The 24,145-nt window shown below is 37.4% G+C and overlaps 1 protein-coding gene across 1 annotated transcript in view; it reads right to left on the reverse strand.

Moving 5' to 3' along the window:
* SAMTOR (S-adenosylmethionine sensor upstream of mTORC1) overlaps nucleotides 1-23,635 on the reverse strand; it is a 112,832-nt gene extending 89,197 nt beyond the window's left edge. Inside the window, exons 1-2 of the mRNA XM_081038117.1 lie at nucleotides 22,989-23,635; nucleotides 7,464-7,605 (exon numbers count right to left, since the gene is read on the reverse strand). Coding sequence (XP_080894243.1) covers nucleotides 7,464-7,605; nucleotides 22,989-23,148 — 302 coding nt within the window. The 5' untranslated portion in view covers nucleotides 23,149-23,635. The remainder of the gene's footprint in view (nucleotides 1-7,463; nucleotides 7,606-22,988) is intronic.
* Between the last annotated feature and the right edge of the window lie 510 nt (nucleotides 23,636-24,145).

The raw sequence follows: 24,145 nt of genomic DNA on the forward strand, positions 1-24,145 counted from the left end.
AAACAAATGTATGCTGTTCTCCCCATTCTCCTGCATTCAGTGCACATTTCCAAGTATGTAAAGGGAAGGGGACAGCACTAGAGTTGGAGGGGGGACTAAAAAGCAGAGAGTATTCTTTGCACTCTTCCTTAGGCTTACGTTAAAGAGTCCTACTAGAGGATGGCCCTTGTAATATACATAGAATAGCACTCACCCTCAAAGTATTTCATCACAGAGATGAACTGAAACCACCTTCACCACAACTTAATTCCTGATGGGATCAAATGTTCAGACTCTCATCCAAGCTGCTTGTCAGAGAAAAAAGCATGCCCTCTCTAGGGAAAAATTTACACCAGTCTCTTCTAAATACAACGCCAGTATATATAGTTTTAAAAATTAACGGACAGAGCTAGAGATCCAAGAGGTCAGAGTAGATAAATGCTGTGCTTGCCTCCTCCTGTAAACACATTAAAATTACAACTAAATTATACAACAATCAATCTGGAGAACGATCTGAAAACTAGCAGAAATAAGTTTTATACCTAAGGATATAAAGCCTCAAACCTCCATGTTGCGGCTGAGAATCGGAAAGTATATCTTGGCCACAGATGTTCCCCCTGGAAGAGTGAGAAACCCCAGCCCCACACCAATCTCACCAACCCAGAGTACTGGCACCAGGAAGAGGAGCCCTCATGACATCTGGCTGAAAAACAGTGGCGATTCCGACCATCTGGGAAGAAGGCTGCAGGAAACCCAGACGTCCTCTTGAAGTCCCTGAGCACAAACTTGCTCACTCGCAGGCACTCACCCTGGGCTCTAGCAGAGGGTCAGTGACTTGCGGGGTATGAGGGACATATGGGAAGATAATGAGTTGTGTGGCTTCCAGGCAAGGACTAGCAGGACAGTCGCCATTTTCCCAGTGTGGGGTCCTGTACCTGTGCAGCCAGCAGTTGGGTGCCATCTTTCCTGTGTTGCACCCTCCCCAACACCCATTGCCAAATCTGAATTTGATTGGTCTGGTGAGCTCTGCATGCTCCACGCCGGTGACTTCCTAAGACCTCGTCCCACCCAAATCACCTAACGCCACAGGCACTTTCTTGGTCAGCAGTCAACCCCACTTGCATTGCACTCTTTCTTGGACAACTCTCAGGGGTGTACAGGCCCCAGGAGGGTGGAAACTGGCCTCAGAGTGCTCTGAGACTTTTGTTGAGTAGCTCCAGGCTCAGCACTGACACCAAACAAGAATCTCATTAACCTGATGAACATAACTCGTCCTACTCTGGTGACTCCGAGACCCCGCTTCACCCAACTGGCATACTGCATGAGGCGCTATTGGCGGCTGAACCTTATGAGAGCCAGCAACTGCCAGCAGACCTCAGGGTGTCCTGGCTTTCTACAGAGCTACCCAGTACTGGTGGCAGCCATCCTTGGTTCATAGTGTGGCCACTCCCATGCGCCTCCAGGTTTAGCACAGGCAGTCACCAATGCAGATCACTTTGTAGCTCTACCACATACTCCACAGCTGGTCACAGCCGGCAGTGCGTGACCTGGGCCTGGACCTGGGCCTGGACCAGAGACCCTCCTAAGAGGCCCCAGAACCAACATACTTTTAGGTTGGCATTAGACCACAACAAAGCACCACCCAATTATCTCCACACCCAATGTATGGTCTCATGGTCTCAGTAGGCACCAGTCCACTGGGGGGAATCCATCTCCGTGTGGTACACCGAGCCCATGAACTGTGGAGGTGGCCAAACCCCATAGCCTATCAGCCTAAGGGGTCAATCCCACCCACTGATGTGCCAATAGCAATCAAATCTCAATTATAACAGGCGGGCACACATAACCCACACAAGGGACACTCTTGGGGCATCCTGGAGCAGGTGACCAGGGTTACCATGCTACTGGGCCCCATAGGGCACACACTACAAAAGGACATCCGGCCAAGACTGGGAGTCATAGATCTACCTAATACATAGAAACAAACACACAGAGGCAGCCAAAATGGGGAAACAAAGAAATATACAGCAAATGAAATAACGGGAGAGAATTCCAGAAAAAGAACTAAACAAAATGGAGGCAAGCAACCTACAAGATACAGAATTCAAAACAATGGCTACCAGCACGTTCAAGGAACTTAGTGAAAACTTCAACAAAGAAATAGTAAGCATAAAAAAAGAACATAGAAACCACAAAAAAGAACCAGTCAGAAATGAAGAATTCAATAACTAAAATGAAGAATGCACTAGAAGGAATCACCAGTAGACTTGATGAGGCAGAAGATCAAATCAGTGATTTAGAAGATGAGGTAGCAGAAAACACCCAATCAGAACAGAGACAAGAAAAAATAATTTAAAAAAACGAGGACAGTTTAAGAGACCTCTGGGACAACATCAAGTATACCAACATTCACATCATAGGGGTACCAGAAGAAAAAGAAAGCGAGGGTTGAGAACCTATTTGATGACATAAAGACTGAAAACTTTCATAACCTGGTGGAGGAAATAAACAAAAAAGCCCAGGAAGCACAGAGTCCCAAACAAGATGAACCCAAACAGGCCCACACCAAGACACATCATAGTTAAAACGGCAAAGGTTAAAGACAAAGAGAGAATCCTAAAAGCAGCAAGAGAAAGGCAATTAGTTATTTACAAGGGAGCTCCCATAAGATTGTCAGCTGACTTCTCAATAAAAGCTTTGCGGGCCAGCAGGCACTGACACAAAACATTCGAAGTGATGAAAAGCAAAGACCTACAACCAAGATTACTCTATTCAGCAAGGCAATCATTTACAATCAAAGGACAGATAAGAGCTTCCCAGACAAGTAAAAGCTAAAGGAATTCATCACCCGTATTATAAAGAATGTCAGATGGACTTCTTTAAGACACTAAAAAAAAAATCTATGAATAACAAAATGATAATAACTACATATCTATCAACAATTACTTTAAATGTAAATGGATTAAATGCTCCAATCAAAAGACATGGTGGCTGAATGGTAAGAAAACAAATCCCTCACATATGCTGCCTATAAGAGACTCACTTTAGATATAAAAACACACAAGACTGAAAGCAAAGGGATGGAAAAGGATATTTTAGGAAAATAGAAATGAAAAAGAAAAATCTGGGGTAGCAATACTTACATCAGACAAAATAGACTTTAAAACAAAGGTTATAACAAGAGACAAAGAAGAACCCAGTAATCCCACCTCTGGGTAATTATCCTGAGAAACTCAAAATGCTACTTCGAGGGGACGTGTGCATCCATGTGTTCTTTACAGTATTGGTTACAATGGCCAAGATGTGGAGGCAGCCTGGGTGTCTGTTGATGGATTGATGGATAAAGAGGAGGTGGTACATATATACAATGGAATATTGCTCGGCCAGGGAAGGGTTCTTGCCATCTGCGGTGGCATGGATGGACCTTGAGAGTATTGTGGAATTATGTCAGACAGAGAAAGACAGATGCAGTGTGATTTTGCTTATATGCAGAATCTAAAGAACAAAATAAACAAACAAAATAGAAACAAACTCAGATACAGAGGACATTTGGATGGTTGCAGATTAGAGGGGGGTTAGGGGTGGTGCGTGAAAAAGAAGTACAAATTGGTTGTTAGAAAGTAATCATGGGGATGGTATAGCATAAGGAATATAGTCAATAATATTGTAATAACTATGCATGGTATCAGATGGGTACTGGATTTGTTGGGGTGATAGATGGGACGGTGTTGGGGGACAGGGTGAAAAAGGTGAAGGCATTAAGAAGTACACACTGGTGGTTACAAAATAGTCCAGGGGATGTAAAGTAAAGCACAGGGAATACAGTTAATAATATGGTAATAACTATGTATAGTACCAAGTGGTACTAGACTAGTCAGGGGGATCACTTCTTAAAATTATATAAATGTCTAACCACTATGCTGTACACCTGAAATGAATATAAAATACTCAACAATAATTCAAAAATTTTAAAAGTGGGGATAATAGGTGAAAAAATATAAGAGGCACAAATTTTGAGGTGGAAAAAAATTAAGTCACGGGGATATAATGTACAGCATAGGAATGTGGTCAGTAATATTGTGATAGAATGATGCAATGGTTGCTGTACTTATCACAGTGATCGCTTCTTTAGGTATATAAATGTTGAATAACTACAGTGTATACCTGAAATTAATATGTGGTAGCTATATTTTTAATAAAAATCTTTAAAAGAAAATTAACAGAAATGAAGCATAAAAAGATGATCCATAACCAAAGCAAAAAGTAGCCAAAAGAAACAGACCCAGAGATAAACCATATGCTGGAATCAGCAGACAAGGACTTTGCATTGCAATAACTTACAATTTTTTAATGGAGAAAAAGATTAACTGAACAGATGAAAACATGGACAGCTTTAATGGAAAAATGAAATTTCTAAAGAAGAGCCAAACAATTATTACAGAAAAATTGAGAAAAACTTTATCTTGAAAACCTCTCTCAGTAACTGACAGAACGAAAAGCCAAAAAGAACAATTAGTGTGGATATACAGAATATTTGAACAAGGCTGTTCAAAACCTTGAACCGACAATCAGAAAATACACAATGTGGGCTATTTTTCAAATCAACTGACATTACTCTAAAAACTCAATGTTAATGGAGAACAAAAACACAAACCTGAAAAAATGTAATCATCAAATGCAATGCATGAACCCTGACTGGATTTAGAAAAACAAATTATAAAGTACCTTTTGGGGACAATAAGAAAAATCTGAATTTATGAACTATGTGATAATGGTATCGTGGTTATGTAGAATGTTCTTATTCTTAGATGTGTTAGGCTGAAATGCTATCTGCTATTTACTTTCAAATGGATCAAAAAATAGTGTTTGTATGTTTCTCCTTGTAGAGTTAGAAAAGACCAATTCTTTTATGAAATGTAAAACTACACCTTTATATTGTGTTTTGTTTCCAGTTTTTAACACTTCATAATTACAAATTAAATTTTATTATTTTTTGAAAGAAATCTTATGTAAAACTCTTCAAGCTAACCAGTCAACAAAATCTTAGCTGGGTAATGTCACTAAGGCTTATCTCACATGCCAAATACCTATAAGTTATAAGTATAGCTAACTGGAAACAAATTTTGTCAACCCGTTTTTAAAGCCCATTTTAGCTTTCAAAGTGACAATGCTCTCATAGAATTGACAACAGAGTAAGGAATTACATATAACCCAAGTTAGAATTACAGGTAAGTCAAGTTTCAAAATTCAATACTGTTTTGAAGCCCTTTTCCCCAACCTACTTTTAAGTAAAGCTCCTCTTGGGATTACTTCCCATAGTAAAATCTTTTTACCATATTTTGCTACTGTTCTTCTTCAGCAGTTTGACCTAAAAATGACCTCTTTTTTTCCCCAGAACACACGTAGATACAATAATGATAAAAATATATATCTAAGGAAAAAGAAAGAAGAGTGAAATGTGAGGCAGATTCATTATTCAAGTGGAAGATACAAGCAAATACTCCTAGAAGAACATCTAAGTTCATTAAAGAAATAATGTCTGATAATTTGCTTTATGTACTGGAATACTAATTTAAAAGCAGCGCTGCTAAAAGCCAAGAATGATGGTCTTAAATAGTGATAGTGCTGATTCCCTGATTGGATTACATTATTACTTTGTGCTACAAGGAAAATATTCCATTCAGCAGTACACCTCATTTTATATTTCTTAGCTTGAGGGGAAAAATGCATATTCTGTCACATTTACAAGCATTTTCTCTCTAGAACTGAATAATAAAAAAACCCAAACATTTTAATTCTAACATCCCATTTCCTATTATTCTGGCCACTTCCTATAGTTCCCCAACTCCACAATTCTTTGATTCTACAATCCATTGATCATACCACCTTTTCAGTGTTCCCCACCCACCTCATATTCAAGTCCCTTCTCACGTATCATCATAATCACCACTGTGTGTCCACTATCATCTCTCTGTCCTTCTCAAGTCATACTCGTTTGAGCTCTGATCCTACACTGTCATGTCCATTCCCTTCCTCACTTTCCAAGAAAACCTGTTTCACTATAACTCTTGTGCCTTGATTATTGCCTCCTAACTGGTTTCCTTTTACTTACACACTTGCCCTTCCTATAGTCTATCTTAACACAATTAATTCTTAACGAATTCTTGACACATTTTAAAAGGTAATAAAATCCTGTCACTCCTTTACTTAAATTAAAAGCATCCCATGACTTCTCATCTCACGCAGAATAAAAGCCAATTGTCTTTACAAGGGGTCCACAAGACCCTATAAAATCTAGCTGTTCATTATCTTATTTTCTACCCCTCTCCCCCTCTCCTTCTGCTCTAGCCACACAGGTGGCTTCCTTGCTGTTTCTGAAATGAACCAGCATGCTGCTGCCTCCAGGTCCTTGGAGGTGTTAAGGCTTGCTTTCTCCCTTCCTTCTGGTCTTTTACACAGACCATTTCAATGAGGCCTTCTCTGTCTACCATACTTAAAACTATTTTATTTCCCTTACTTTATTTTCCTCATGGCACTTACCAGTTCTGAACCTAGTAGATATTTAATTTACATAGTGTTTCTTGCTTCTACCTCCCACTAGCATATAAGCTCCATGAGAGCAAGGATTTTGTCGGCTTCGTTAATTGTACTCCCAGTGTCTATGTTGTGCTAGCACAAAGTAGACATCATTAAAAAATATTTATTAACAAGTAAATAAAAAAGGTAAGTTAAATATATATATTTTTCTCTGGACGATTTGTTTTATGAATGAAATAGGCACTATTACATAATTTTTAAATGAGATTAACATAGACATTTTGAATAAATAATAACTGAAGTGAAGTATAAACCTAAGGTTATCATAAATTTATTGTCCATGCAGAAAAATAATGCTTTGTCTTCTGGGAATTCATTTTAAAATTCAGTCGATATACATTCATTCTTATAATTTTACCACTTTTGAGAGAATTGGTCAGCAGTATATCATTTTCTGATGTTTTTAATATTACAATCTATACTATGAGAAAATAAACCTTATCCAAAGTTAATATAGTGCTAGAATACCCTGAATCACCTATCAAAATTTAGGTTTTTAAAACTTTTAAGTTGTTTTCAAATTTTAAATGGTAGAAAAGTGTTCACTTTTGCTTGAATCCAAATATGAATATTTACCTGAAGAAATGTCTATACTGTAACTTATTAATGATGAGTCATGTTAACACTCACATTTTATTGTAGTAATGTTTAAGGCTTTACTTTTAAAAATTTGAAACAGAAAATTTAAAGTTATGTCAAAGAAAAACATTTTGATTAAAAAAAGATGAAATAAACCTAGGGAAAGTGAAACACGAGGGGCAGAAGTTGTTTAAAAGATATCATCTGTGTTAAAGCACTTCTATATTGATAAATTATACACAGTATTGCATAAATTTCTGTCAACAATACATTAAAAACCAAAAATGTTAGTTTACAAAAATACTCACCTACAACACCATTCAATACGACCTTCGCCCTCACAAGTTTTTGCCCAATGATTATCTGCCAAATTTTTCATTGCAACAGCATATTCACAAAGTGTTTCCTCATCCTCACAATGTTCTCGCCAGATCTTATCAAAATCTCCCACTAAAAACAAGAAAAAAAATGAATTAAGTTAACTTTCCTTAAAAATATGTTAGAGCCTTGAAAGTTTCAGCATAATCTAAAATTATTTAAAGATGAGTATAAGCAAAATCATAATTTTAAAAGCTCCCACATGCAAATAGATGCATCATTTTAGCCATAATGACCTGATAATCAAATAAATTTTACCCTTTAAACACATGGATTTTTGAAACTGAATAAAACTAATAAATGTAAGTAAACATACACAACTTGTCAGCTTGCAAACCAAAAACATGCTGGTAGGAAACAAGTCTGGCTGGACAATAAATCACTCATCACACGTACTTATGAAATCTGAAACATCAATGTGAGTTCTAATAAAAAGAGCTATGGCCAAATGAATGCCCTTAACATAATTGTAAGGGTTAAAGAGCAAACAAAAATCATCAAGGTGGCTTCAGTCAATGCCTTTAGACAAGATTTAGTTGTCTTGCCTCATATTCAAATGCTGGCAAATTTTTGGTGACAGAATAAACATAAATAACCAAATTTGGAGTTGATAATTATACTCAAATTCTTTCCTCAGGTGAGACTGATTCTAGTATTTAAGAGTTTTTTTTTTTTAACAAAAATTGAATTATAATAGTTTAACTATAACAACACGTATCTATTCAAATTTTGAAAACTGCTGGTTATTTTAAGCACACAGTCCAATAAGTACTGAGTTGAAAACCAAACTAACAGCCTTCTGACCAAATCAAGAAAGAACAATAAGGGCACAAACAAGTCTTCACACACATTGGTGAGTACGTGTCAGTCTCAGTCTTGGCCTGATTTTAAACCCAAAAGGGACAAAAAGTTTTCTCTTTTGGGGGGGTTATGTTCTTATACAACAAAATTTTCATTAATCACTAATATTTGTGCAGTGACAGGCGCTCTCTAAAAACAAGCAGGCAAACAAATTTTTTCTAAATTCTCCAAGAAAAACTCCTTAGTTTTAGCAACATCTTTCAGATGCAGTTATCTATCAGTCTCTAAATAGAACTGCAAGAAGTAAAGCCTTTGAAGCAAATATTTTGATTAACGATACTTTAATAAACCTATGATGGTTTATAACACTATTCCTGACTTTACTCATCCAATTTGATACCAAATGGTTCATTGAGGTATAGTATCATTTTAGTATAGTATCTTTTGTTGATAGGTGTCTTCAACTCTAAAAGGCCCTTTGTTTGAACTTGTTTCACTGCCCTATATAACGTACATATTATAAATACATAAATTTACTACATATCCTGGTAACAGGAGTCATTCAAACAAAAGTTCTATGATCCAAAATGGTTGGAAAAAGCTATGTTTAATGTATTTCCTTTCAGTAAGACTCCTTAGTTTAGATTCTACAGAAGGTAGAACTTAAGACATGGACCTGGGTGCAAGCAGTTTATGTGGAAGAGAATTCTAGGCAACAACGAGGGAGTGGGAAAACAAACCAAGGAAGGACAAAAGGCTAATACAAGGGTGCATTATTGAGGTTGCTGCTGCAGGCAACATAATTTTTTACCTGTAGGATGGGAGGCTGAATCATTCATCAGTTAGCATCCCCCATTAACCAAGAGTTGTTAACAACCTGTACTTCCAGTCTGTACTTAGGCACTGAGTAAGGAGATATCCTCAGTGGGCTCCAATAGTGTTGGAGAAAGGCAGAAAGCAGGAAAAGAAAGCAGCATATATTTAAGGTGGAACTCTGTCAGGGTTGGGTGGCTCTGGGCTCCCAGCGTCTGTCAACCACAGCTGAGGACCAAGAGTATGTTACGTGGGCCACCACAGGCGTCCATCACTATGTCATTGTATAATGTGAAACGCAGTTTACTTTAGGATTATTCTACTAGCTATTAGTTGCAACAACTATATATACAGAAACCAGGTGCCCTTCAGCTTTTTAGAAGACCTCTAGTTTTTCACACTTAACAAAGTTCTCTTTAAATACTGCCAATTTCTTACGGAGTTTTAAGGCTTACTATCTTTTCCAATGAAGTTTTGAGGAAGGATTCCAATTTTGTCTGTAAGCCTATTCAACTCAAAATGATGGCAGACAACTTCAATTTAATGTTTTCACTAACATTTAAGGGTCTCCAGACTCTCTCCAATTATGCTGATACTAAAATTGATGTGTGATTAGTTAGTGTAGCACCTTTAAATAATATGATTGAGACTAAACAATGCAATTGTATATACTTTTCATTCTTTCAACAAATTTCCTGAAAAAATATTCTGTCAAACACTACAGAAAATAATAATGAGCAAGTATCTGCATCAACAGAAGGGAAGAAGATGTAATAAAATGTGGCAGATGCTATAATAGAGCTATGAACCTGCTATGTTCCCTATGTTCCATGTAAGGCACTCTAGATCCAGAACTTTTTTTTTAAAGATTTTATTGGGGAAGGGGAACAGGACTTTATTGGTGAACAGTGTGTACTTCCAAGCCTTTTTTTCCAAGTCAAGCTGTTGTCCTTTCAATCTTAGTTGTGGAGGGTGCCGTTCAGCTTCAAGTTGTTGTCCTTTCAGTCTTATTTGTGGAGGGTGCAGCTCAGCTCCAGGTCCAGTTGCCGTTTCTAGTTGCAGGGGGCACAGCCCACCATCCCTTGTGAGAGTCAAACCGGCAACCTTGTGGTTAAGAGGACGCACTCCAACCAACTGAGCCATCCCGGAGCTCAGCGGCAGTTCAGCTCAAGGTGCCATGTTCAATCTTAGTTGCAGGGGGCGCTGCCCACCGTCCCTTGCGGGACTCGAGGATTTGAACCACAACCTTGTGGTTGAGAGACCACTGGCCCCTGTGGGAATTGAACCGGCAGCCTTTGGAGTTAGGAGCATGGAGGAGCTCTAATAGCCTGAGCCACCGGGGCAGCCCCTAGATCCAGAACTTTTAAATCACGTATTTATTCGACAAAAATGTATCAAATCTGACTACTAGGTATACACTATGTCAAATGTCTGTGGTATCAAAGTTGAACAAAAAATATAGCATTCAGTTATGAGAAAATTCCATTTTCCAGAATACCCTTGAAAACTTTATTAAAGTATTTTTAAAGTAATAAAGTTATATTAAACAAAAATCGAATGGGAAAATTCAGTTGTTTTTTTTTCGCAACAGTCTGTTATTCGTTTCACAGTGTTCGAAATAAATGCTATTTATCCTTTAAACAAAGCATTTTCAAAATAATTTATGATTTGGGCTCTAAAAGTCAAAAAATGTTAAATAGTGTCTAGTACATATGTTCAAAACCCTTCGGCTAACTTGGTCAAACTGCATGCGACGTCAGACAATTAAGTTCACGAACTTATCCTAGAAAAAGTGCTACAAACCTCATATCACTATGGTCACCTTTGAAGTACTCCCCTTGGGAAGCTATGCCCTGACGCCAGTGCTTAGTCTACCCTTCAGAGCAATTTTGGAATTCCTTTTCTGGAATGGCCATCAGAGCTGTCGCTATATTACCCTTGATGTCCTGACTGTCATCCAAATGTCTTCATTTCAATATTTCCTTTATGTTTGGGTAAAGAAAGAAGTCATTGGGGGCCAGATCAGGTGAGTAGGGAGGGTGTTCCAATACAGTTATTTGTTTACTGGCTAAAAACTCCCTCACAGACAGTGCTGTGTGAGCTGGTGCATTGTTGTGAAGCAAGAGCCATAAATTGTTGGCGAAAAGTTCAGGTTGTCTAAGTTTTTCATGCAGCCTTTTCAGCACTTTCAAATAAACTTGGTTAATTGTACAGTTGGTACAAATTCATAATGAATAAACCCTCTGATAGCAAAAAAAGCTTAGCAACATTGTCGCAACAAGTTCGATAACTTAATTGGCAGACCTCATGTACACACACGCATATGTTAAAAATTGACTCTAAGGATGATTATTATCATTTAGCTATTAAATCAACCAAGTTTTAAAGGATTGTCTTATTTGAAAGAATAATGCTTTTAATTATCAAAAGGCAAATTAAGAACTAAGAACTTCTTGAGATCTGCATCAAAGATCTAGTCAACAGAATAAGAAATGCTTAAGTATTCAATTTCAACCAATCAGAGCACTCAATCATTAAAAATTAGCGTCATGATGATTTTAACATATTGGCATTTGTGATGATTCAATATCATTCTGATTAATAATTTATTTTCTTACTCACTTTCTATAGGCATCCTGTAAAAATACAAATGTATCTTAAACTAAAGAAAAGAGAAAGAGAGGGAGAAGTGAGGAAAGAGAAAAATCTCCAATGAGTATGAGTACATGTGTACATTTCACTTTGCCCAAATAGAGAGAATTCCAAAATTATTTTTAGAAAGGAAAGTTAAAATATGTGTCCTGTAGCCTAACTTGAAAATAGTTAATAAACATTTTACGGCCAAACTAAAATAATAAATTCAGAGAAATCAGTCATCATTTGTTCAAATACAGTTTTAAGATCAGCTTAAAGCTCTACCTTGTCTAAAAGATAAAGTCATCTGATTGTCTTATAAAATTCTAGAACAAAGTCTACTTTAACATGACTTCTATTGATTAGATACTCTTTATATTTGAATTTGTTATGACATTAATTAAAAAACCTAATTAATAATTTAAAACACAAGTGATGCCAATTTAAAGTTGCCAAAAGTTCAATATGAAATCAATGAACCAAATTATTCTAAAGGGTGTCTCTAATATCAAGATATAATAACAATATAATTATTTCTAAATTTACCTTCACAAACAATAAATATGAGCTACTTTCTATGAAAAAACAATAACTAGGAAGACATTAATAGCACATTCATTAATTCAAGACAGATTTCCATTTCTAATAATTTTGTGAATAGTTTAATATGTTATTACTTTGATAACAACTGTCTTTGTAATAACCAAGTACAATGAAATAAGGAGTTATTCATCTTTGCTCTTAATAACCTCAAGGAAAGCTGTATTATAAGGCTAAACTCAAGTGAACCAATGGAATCCCTAAACTTTTTAGAGGTGATATTTTTTCCTTTATGAATTAACTTCTCTCCTGTCACCTGGTAGAGCAATTTTCTTTCCTTCAAAACATAACTGAATTCACATATTCCTCAAGAGGGTTTGTTTATCTGCCTCCCACATGATCATCTTACAACTTCCCCATATGTGTGCATCTGCCATGCTTATAGTACTCTGTCACTTACTCACATATACTGTCTGTTAAAGCCCCGGTATTTTCCCATTAGAAAGTATAAACTGAAAGGCAAAGACTACTTTTATTTGTAACTTGTATAAACTGTATCAGTTAATCATGGAGCCCTTTATGGGGAAGAAAGTGTATTTTCACCATGGTCAAAAAATACAGGAAACACCAAAATTACAAACAAATCATATCAGTTACTAGAGTTAAATTCAAACTACAGTTGATAACTGTCAACAGATAACAGTGATAAAAATGCAGTAAAATTTGAACACTTCAAAATTGTGTTCTCAAAATAAGAGTCACAATGTTTAGAAAAGCAGTAGGTTCAAAGTCAACTTCCTAGAGAGTCTTCACTATTTTAAGATGATTTATAATTTGTTTTCACTTCATGTTACTGTAAAAGAAAAACTTGTAGCTGGAAATGCAGTCACTCCATTAAGTTCTTTAATAATAGCACACAGGTCTTTTTGGAAAATCTATATACTTAAGATAAAATTATTGGTAACACAAAATAAATAAGGAGTTATTTATACGTGGAAAAATAAATAGGGGGTGCCAAAGTTCATGTTTTCACATGCCAGGACCATCTGATGTTTCAAGTATATTAGAAACACTAATTTTCTCAATAATTCTATCCTATTTTTCATTTTAGAAAGATATAAAGCACAGAAAATAAGAAATTTAGTAAGTTTAAATGTGAGGCCAATTTAAGATAATAGCATGTCATTATTCTTGGTGGTTTAGAGTTGTGAGTCATGACACCAAAGATTAACATTGCATTATTGTGGTTCTTAAATGGCATACAACGCATAAAGAGAAGATATCACATAATTCCATGTACATAAAACTCTAAAAAATGAAGACAAACCTATAGTAACAAGAGACTGGTGGGATGAGGAATAGAGAGAGAGAATTGATTGCAAACGAGCATGAGGAAATTTGGGGGGGCAGTAGAAATGTTCTATATCTTGATTTTGGTAATAGTTTCAAAGGAGTATACATCTATAAAACTCATTGAATTATACACTTTAAATGGGTGCAGTTTACTGTACATAAATTATACCTCAATAAATTTAATTTAAACAAATGCCAGTAAAAGTTACAAAATAAAAACTAACTGTATTTCATTAAATCTGAGTCATCAAATTCTCTTAAAAAAACTCAAAAACCAAAATTTACCTTGAGTATCACAAACAAGTCTTGAGCTTTTAGAAATTCAGAACAATTTATCTGAATTTTACTCAGGTATATTATCAAATACGGACTATAAGATACATTATCTATAGATGACCACATTACGAAATTCAAGTTCAAAGAATCTTTAAAGGTCAGGAGTTAAACAGAGAAACTCATTACCAAGTGGAAACAAGTTCAGCAGCTATTTCAAGACATTAAAACAAAGTGTTCAGGACTAGGCTGTCTCATAAACATAGTTAAACCATACACAGGCTAGCCTTCTCAGCATTCTTGAGCACCTAATACAGTGGCACACCTCAAGGTGGGATAAAACATCCAAGGTGTTTGGTGTTGAAGCAGCTCCTGAGACTCAAACAAAGAAATCACGTGACAACCTGTATCTTACAACAAGCTATGACTAGTCATTTCTCTGAGGGCAAAAAACCCCATACTATAATGTACTAAAAAGGTCAGACCTTTTATATAAAAACTTAGAAATGTAAGAAGCAAAAGCAGGCAAAAAAAAGTTACAGCCATTCTAGTACTGAAGAGGCTATAGTCTAGGTAGAAATTCTAGGAACCACTCAAACTTCGATGTTATAGTACTTAAACGTTACAGTCCAGACAGTACAACTATAGATACACCTCTATTATTTTTAATTATGTATTTAACAAACTTAATGCTTCCTATGTGCCAGATGCTATTTTAAGTACTTTACAAATATTAATTCATTTAATTGTAATACTAACCCATTAAGGCAGATATTTTACTTTACAGATAAGGAAATTGAGATACAGAGAGATTAAGTCACCTTCTCAAGAGTACACATCTAACCTGACTGTCAAGTGTCAAAGTCCATGTTTCTAACTACTAGACCACCTTACCTGTCTTTATGAGTTTTTTTTTTTTTTATGAGTTTTTAATTAATGAACTTTCATGGATCTGAACAAAGCTTTGCACTTGCATGAAGTCTACTGATTCTACTAGCGACAAGCAAGTAGTCTTTGTCAGTCAAATGCAGTTATTTAATCGCTGCAACTGTATTATTTGTTAGATTTCTGGCAGTAATTTCAACTCGGGCTGCACACTGGAATCATCCAGAAGTTTCATTTAATTGGTCTGGAGTGGCAACTGGTGATTTATTTCAGTACTCCCCAGAAGAATCCACTGTGCTTCCATGACTCAAAATCTCAGGTCTATGGCAAGGTTGTAAACTCAAATGCCTGGTGAAATAATGTACAGAACAGTGAGACGGGGGGAAACAGGAAGAGTCAAATTTCCATGGATAAAACTTAGTATAAACACAATTTGGCCCACGATGTGTCTTCTGTGTTTGGAGCACTCTGTTATTATAAACATATTTATGATTAAAAAAAATAGTTAATCCACAATGTAAAACTGAATACATTCTGTACAAGAAATAGAATTTCTAAAAGTCAATCAATGGCATCAACATCTGCTATTCCCTTGTGAAACAACTTTACCAATATGTGTACGACCACACAGATAGCTTGTTTAGTGCAAACAAAGGATTTATGAACAAGCTTCTGGGACTTAATTTCTGTATAAATAGGAACAGGAATTTCTATACAGTAGAGGGATTTCTGTATAAATGGGAATAAGCGATGAGCAGATGCCCCTCTAAAAGCTGGGAAGCAGCCATCTATTTTGAAATAACCCTTGCCAACGGGCATCAGTACATCTACACTTACAGCACAATAAATTAGTACAGTTTAGATCAGTGGATCGCATGTGTTTGGATTTTCCAACTAGTATTATACAAATTTCACCTCCAAAGTTTAGGAGATTGATATTGGGGTTGCAAAATTTTTATCTGTGAAGTTAGAGTATATAAGTAAATATACAAACAAAATATTACTACCATCTTCTAATACCAGCACACACAAAGACACACATTACACCATTGCAACATTGCAATATCCTTATCAGTTCTCATTTTTCATTGACAAAATTTTATTGTTTTTAAAAATCTTTGACACTGGTACTTGGGAACAAATAGGTAAGGAAAGAGGGAGTGGCAGATAAGGAGAGGAGAAATAGACTTCACAGCATACAGTAAAACAAGTTGATTCAACAAATATTTATCTAATATATGTTAAGGACGAAGTACTTTACAGTATCTATATTCTCCATTATTTACAGTTTTATTTATAGCAAATAGAATGATGTTCACAATGATAATCTGGGTTATTTTTAAAGGGCTATAAATCTAATATACTCAATTTAAGAAGATATGACCATATATTCATTACAAAAAAAAATATATCCAAAAGTTAAAATTTAAAAGTTAGGAATATTGAAAGATGAGACTCAACTATCTGGAAATATCTATATTTGCTTCTTTCTTTGTGTGTGTGTGTCCTAAATCTAGGAGGCATGGTATTAGGTACTAGGGATACAAAGATGAAAGGCAGAGTCCTACTCAAGGAACTAAACTTTAGTGGGAAAGACAGACAAATGAACTGGTTAAGTGATAAATACAAGGCAAGCACGACTGTGCTATGGGAGCAGAAGGTAGAAAGAGGAGCACTTACTAATGTAAAATTGGATACTATTGGTGTCTTCCAAGAACTTGTCCTTTGTGATACATTATTATCACTCCATTGGTCAGTTCATCTGCTCTCAAAGGTTCAACTTCCACAGAGAAAGCTTCCAATCCTACACTTCCCAGGTTCCAAACTAAATCATTACTACTATCCCTAGAATAAGCCAATTTGGTCATCTCCTCTCTTCTCCCTGTAGCCATCTCAACACACACCTTTCCAAACTGGATGGTAATGGCTACTTATACTTCCCCAGACAAGAAATCTTGGCATTATCTGATTCTTACACTTTACTTTCAATAAAACAGCTCATTCTGACCTTCAAAAAGTCTTTATCTTTCTCCATTTTCATGATCATTACTATTATTTATGCTAGTAATTCTACATCAAGTTAATATCAGTCTCCTAGCTGATCTCCTTTCTTTGAGATTCCTTCTCTAATATATAGTTCAGTGTTCTTCAACCCCTTTGTCCATCGTATAATCTATGAAGCTTTTATGTAAAAGCAACGTCTGTGTTCCACAAAGTTCTAGAGATGATTCTAATGTGGAATTAAGGCTAAGATCCACTACATTTGTTGTTACTTTTTCCGCAAAACAATCAAAGGATCTATACCAATACTTTTGATTTTTATTGTATCTTTTGAAATGTTAAAAAAAAACCTAAAAAGATACTTTACTATAAAGATGACTAAAAATAACAAAATCAAATAGCTATTATTATAATGTGTGCCCTCACTGACTTGACTGCTTATCAGTTACGATTCCCTTTATCTTTTAGTGTTACTGATTATTAAATCCTTTTCATTTTTTTACCCTGCTAGAATGGCAGTTCAAACTCTCCTAGGACAAAGTTAACAAACCTTTCTGTGGACAGTCTTTACCTTCCTGATTTTGCTGACTGAGCAAAGATTCCAGCACAAAAAGCAGCACTTTTTGATTCTAGATCAGAATGAGTGTGACTGGGAAAAACACATAAAGAAGTAAGAGTAAAATCTCACTTGAAAAAAAAGTAGAACAAAAAGAACCTGTTCAAAGTCTTGGGATCATGGACTTGGTCAGTATTTTAAAGTAGTGTTGAAGGCCACTGAAGGAAAAAGAATTAAGGAATTTTCAATTATAAACAGTCTGTTATCCTAATTTTAAAAACAATTTCAAAACTTTGTTTTAGGAAAAACACTAACATTACATTCATTCCTTTATTTTTAGACCTTTTGGTTTCAGTTTAATTAAAATTATCTCTAATTCAAAGGTTTATCCCTTCCCCCAACAATTGTCTTATTTTAGGTGTTTGCTAAAGAATAATCAATTACAAATGTATTTTTCAGCTTATCCTAAACTTTTCAAATTCACCATTTATCTCAAACTGAAGAAGAAGATGAATAATCAACAAGAATTAAACATCTAAACTTGGCTATTTAGTTGTTCAGTCTTAAAATGCTGCTCACAATTGTTAATCTTTGTAACACAATTTTTTCTGGATTTAGCCTACAGAGCCAAGCCATCCTGTATTCTCATTTTCTGGTTCAGTATCAGTAATCTGTGTTGTTTATGTTTACTACTTTTATACTATCATTGCTATAAATAATGTGACTTGTTTTTATCTAGAAAGTAAAAATAAAGATCACCCATAATCCATGATCTTGAGAATACCACTGTTAACAGGTTAATAATGTATATTTTTGTTTCTCTCTGATTAACTTATAAACTGCATGGGTTTATGTGATGAAATGTTTTAATCAGTTTTGATACATAAAATAAATTCAGAGACTGAATAAACTGATGAAATTTGCTAAAGCAACGACATTCACCAGACAGGTTAAAAAATCAAAACTAAATTGAAAGGAGATCATACTTTTATTCCTAAAAACCACAGCCTTTATATGTTCTTGGAATTTTTACATGATTTAAATTTGGAAAAAGATGACAAACATAATAACAATCATTATAGTAATGGGATTATGTGACTAGGATTACGGAAAAAAATCATACAAAGACAATTGAAAATACACATGGCTCTACCTCAGCTCTCAATTAGATACGGAGAGCAAAACTGTTTCTTATTTAAAACCTGTCTACAACTCATATGATATATTTAAAATATTTTTTGGCTTACATGAAGATTATATTTTTAAAATTCTGTATAGCAAAGACAGAAAACACCTATATCTGCAAGCATATTTCCATTCACATAAATGTAATCTAAAAGACTGTGCCTCATCGAGTAAGCCAAAGAAACAAAAACTTACAGACACAGACATCAGTTTAGTGGTTACCAAAGGATATGGGGAGAGGAGATTGGTAGAAGAGGATAAAAGGGGTCAAAAACATGGTGATGAAAGAAGAAATGACCCTGGGTGGTGAATACACAATGCAATATGTAGATATTATATTATAGAATGGAACACTTGAAACCTACATAATTTTACTAACCAATGTCACCCCAATAAAGTTAAAAAAACGAGCATTTAATAAAAATACATAAATAAATGACTGTCCCTTATCTATAAATGGCTGACACTAGAAACATCACTTGTCATCACCACTGCTAGACATTTCCTCTTGGTAACTGCTTCAGGTATCAGCACTACCTTGAACACTGACCTTTACCTCCAATTCTCACTTTACCCTATACAAACTGGCAAAGGATCTCTAAGTGGTAACACAGGACAGGCAGTGAAATGGAGTAGAGAATGGGAAAGTGGTAAAACAAGAGTGCATTAAACGTACTTGCTAGTCTTTACCACTAGTCTATCCACTACCCCACACCACAAGACTACTCATCAACAAATTATCAGTTGGATAAATGGATTGGTAGGGGTGGAGAGAAATCTTTCTCTACCACAGCAGAAAAATCTTATTTTCATTTTTAGTCCTGCTTCATTTTTTTTATTAGTTTCAGGTGTACAAAGCAATGTAATAGTTAGACATTTACACCCCTCACAAAGTGATAACACCTCCCCCGACCCCCTGCAGTCTACTACCCTTCTGACATCTTATATAGCTATTACAATACCATTGACTATCTTCCCTATGCTGTATTCCACATCCTGTGACTATAGACATATATGTATAACTAAATATATATAATTAAATATCTGTATACATATACAGAGGGTGCCAAAAAAATGTATACACATTTTAAGAAAGGCAAATTGTATTAAAATTGTAATACATACCGATAACAAAAGATGAATAAAAGTCACATTTGACTTCTGCAGTTACAAGAGGCACTCAAAGTCGTTACCATCAGCGTCCAGACACTTCTGATTATGGCGATCTACTGCTTGAGCAACGTTGACCAAAGTGTCCATTTGTATACATTTTTTGGCACCCCCTGGTATATTTAATTACAGTTCACATTCAATATTATACAACTTTAGCTTCAGGTGTATAGTGCATTGGTCAGGCATCTACACAGACTACAAAATGATCCCCCTAAGTCCAGTGTCCATCTGGCACCCTACATACTCTTTACATCATTGATTATATTCCCCATACTGTATTTCATATCCTCATGACTATATTGTGACTACTAATTTGCACTTTCTAATCCCTCACCTTCTCCCCCTGCTTCATTTTCAATGTCACTACCAGAGATAAGAAAAAACTGTATTATCAAACCATACACTCATGATCCAGTTCTTACTCCTGTCCTTACTATCCAGTGAATGTTTTGCCTTTCTTCATTCTACCCCAACTTATTTCCTTCCCAAATCTCTCCCCCAAAAACCCACAGCTCACACATCCTCAGCGCAGCTGATCATTCCTATCCGTTTATATCCTCTTACCTAACACAAGTTCTAGAGCTACTTCCTATTTCTCATTTTCCCTCCCATTCCAGCATCTGGAGTCACCTAATGGCTTGGAATTAGGAAGAAAAAAACTATTATTCCTATAAAATATGTACAGCGCTAATGATGAACTATTCAAACTTCAAGCAAGTTATTTTAGTATTCTGGGGATTCAACTCACTCGTGTGTAAAAGGAAGGAACTAGTTTAGGACACCACTCCAAAATCTGGCTGACAAATTTCCAGTGCCCAATAATACAGATGTTGAAAATATACATCTGAAATGGAATGCAGAAATTTTCTAAAAGGCACCCAAGAGGAGTCTACTAATCAGCCATGCTTGAGAATCACTGATAAATGCTAAGGTTCCTTCTAGTCTAACATTCCAAGATTCTAAGCTGGAATTTTCACTGCATATTCTTATAGGAATATTGTTATAAAAGGAGTATAGTTTCCAGTTATTGGTATTAGAATTCAGATATATTACTGATTAAATAGACCCAGCACCTAAGCACCATTTATATTATTTTATGACTGCAACTGACTTGCAAATGACGTGTAAAAATGTTTGCAGACTAGGGACCAACCATCAGCATTACAATAATACTAAGATCTCAAAGGAGAACACTAAAAATTATTCCTTTGGAATTATTATGTACATAATCAGTCTTTTTCACAGATGGCTTTTTCACTGATATTTGTCAAATCACAACTAAGATTTGACCTACATGTGAGAAAAAAAGGTAGGAAGGCATGCTCATTAGGATCTTTTACTTTTGTTAGTTCACTGACTGGGCTTTGTATATAGCTGGAATAAAGCCTAGAGAATTCTAGATCATTGGTGGAATTCAGGGCACTAAAATGCCTGAAGAACAGTTTCATTCAAATGTTTACAGACTGCCAGGACTTTACCTGCCTAGAAGCACACTAGATCATTCACTTATGAACGACGTATATCTATTCTAGCTCTGGTAACTTCCAGCTACCAGTTCTCCTTATAAACAAGTGTTTCTTTGGTTAATATTCAGGCTTAAAGACAAGTTTCAACATGTGGGAACTAAGCAAGTATAAACAGCACTTGAAGACATGATGATACATTAGTAGTGTGTTAATTTAAGTGGAATCTATTAATTTATGAGTAAATAATAAAATTATTTAGAAAGATAAAAATAGTAACTGAATTATATGCCTCATTTTTTTCTTTAAAAAGATGTACTTGCTTAAATTTGTACAATACAGCATGATAAATTAAAGTGTCCATTTACTTCTTCATTTCTCTCAACATATAGTGAAAATCTATAGGGAATACCATTATGTAAGTGCATTCTCTGACTATCAAGAATGATGCAATGGTCGCTATGGTAACTACTCATTCTATTGAATAAATTGTGGGCTGTGGTTTAAAGCATTCTTTTAAGAAACAAATTTCAATATCTTAACTATGTCTGATAAGTCTTCTTCTATTGCTACGTACTAAACAATAACTACAGGCCATCTTTGAGAAGACTATTTAAACAGCTATTTAAAGAGCTAGGCGTGAGTTTCCGAGGGAAGAAAACTGAATTTAAAGTTTGAAAAATGAAACATCAACTATGTTCAAAGGAACAAAGACAGTTTTAATCTTGAGTAACTGAAAAGTGTAAATCAAAAGTAACTTGATTAGTAAGTATAAAACTAACACTAAAAGACTGCCCACTTTTCAGTTTGCAATTAAGCTAAATCCAGACCAAGTAGAGTTATCCCTCATTTTGGTCTTTAGAAGAAATTTCTCCTGAGCATATGAAAAAATGGAATTTTCATTCAGTGTATTATAAAATAGCTCTGTAAAATAGCCTATATTTAAAAGTGCCAAGGATAATTGTAGACCCCAACTATAAACACTCCTTAGGCCGAGCAAAAGCTATAAGGCTTTCTCCTTTGCTTAAGAGCTTCCACAGCAGGGTTCCCAGCGACAGCCGGCTTCTCTGGGGAATGTGTGTCCTTAGGATGCTATTCAAAAGCTAACAGCTATTTTGAGAACCTGCTCCAGATCTCTTCCTCCTCCGCCTAAACAAACAGTAAGATCGAGCACCGTAAGTGTGGTGAGGATGGAGACCCTTCCCCCGTGGGCGCGGGGACGCCGGTCAGCCACAAGGCCTGCGGACTCCGCCGCCCTGAACGCCAGTGCGGGGAAGCTTGGGCACCGCCTGGCTAACCCCGTGGGAATGAGGTTCTAGGAAGGCGGTCTGACCCGGCAGCAAATCAAACAGGCTGGTCACGCGCCAGCGAGTGAGGGGGCAACGCGGGCTTCTCTCAGTCCTTCTTTCTCAGATGGATTTACCTGCCGTCGTGTTTTACCTTCACGTCTCTCGCAACGAGCGACCTCCACAATCTCTATGAGGGTGTTCGTGTTTGTGTGTGTGACAATAATCTCGGCACTGGGGCTGGGGACTCAAGTTCCTCCACAGGCCTGGAACTCTCCTGAAGGGCCCTCGAAAAGGGGGCGGGAGGAGCGCGCCTGGCGCCGCCGGAGGACGCGCCCGAGCAGGGGGCGTCGGGCCTGGGAGAGCGTCACCGGCAGGGGCTGACGTGCAGCTCTTCCAGGTTGTAATGGTGGCCCCTCGGCGGGAGTGGAGAGGTGACAAGGCGCTGGGGGCGATGCTGCCTCCCCTCCCCCCGCTCAGCTCGCTGTTTACCTTCCCGGTACTTCTTGCGGAGCCGCCGGTGGACGCTCTTCACCACCCCAGACAGCTTCTCCTGCTCCAGCTTCCGCTCCTGCTCCCGGGGCGGCGGGATGCTCGGGGATCCAGCGCCGTGTCCGCGAGCAGCGCTTCGGCCGCCGGTCTCAAGCTCCATATCGCTGCTGCTGCCGCCGCCGCCGCCGCCCCTCGGACCCCCGCAGACGCCCGCCTGACGAAGGGAGTAGGGAAGGAGGCAGCAGCGGAGGCAGCAGCGGGAGGAGGTAGAAGAGCCGAGCGCCGGCCTGAGGGGGAGCTCACCCGAGCGCACAAGCTGCTTGGTGGACTACCGAGGGCTGGGCGGAAACGGAAAAGGCCGAGAGCCAATAGTCGGAGAGCGCCGGTTGGGGTTTGCGCCCGGTTGTTTGGGAAGGCGAGCAGCTGGAGGGGGCGGGGCTTGCACGCGGAGGGAGCTGCGGCGGTGGGCGCGCTAACCCCACTGCTCCTGCCCCTTCCCCGCTCCGCCCCAGATGCTGTGCGCAGGCGCCGTGAGGCGGCCTCAGGAGACGGGCTCGGCGCCACGCGCTTGCGCGTCTAAGTTCCCTTAGGTTGGACCTCTGACGGCCAGCTTTCTCACGTCTTTCATCCTTTCCACCGCCTGCCAGTTACATTATGGCGTGATGAGGGCAGGATCCTCTACCTGAGCCTCCGCTGCACCTTGTCATTTGTTGGTTTCCTTTAGCTGAGTAGCAATGGGAAACGCTTTTGAGATGACTTGGCAACAGTGGAATTTTACACTTTGAGGGATGCTTTCTTTGGAGCATGGAGAAGTCTGGTTTCCATGTACTGATTTAACAAACAGGCCGGCAATGGCTAATGTCTATAGTGCCAGTGCCGAGGAAAGACACAGACAGTAGGGGAGAGGGCCAAGAAGAACAATAGGAGATGGTGGCAGAGAGGGAAGGAGAGATGGAGCCCCCACAACAGATGCCCTCAAGAGCTTTTGTGGTGGGTCGGATATTACAGGAATCCTGTCCTGCTCTAATTCGCATTAGCTTGGGTGACCTCCCGACTTTTAATTTGGCGGAGTGTGCCTAAGTGGGTTTGGCAACCTGTTCCTCCCACAGTACTCACTTTTCTCGGGAAGTTCCTGGGGAATATGGTTGCTGACTTAC

The sequence above is a fragment of the Rhinolophus hipposideros genome (genome assembly GCF_964194185.1).
Source record: "Rhinolophus hipposideros genome assembly, chromosome: 25".
Classification (NCBI taxonomy): Eukaryota; Metazoa; Chordata; class Mammalia; order Chiroptera; family Rhinolophidae; genus Rhinolophus; species Rhinolophus hipposideros.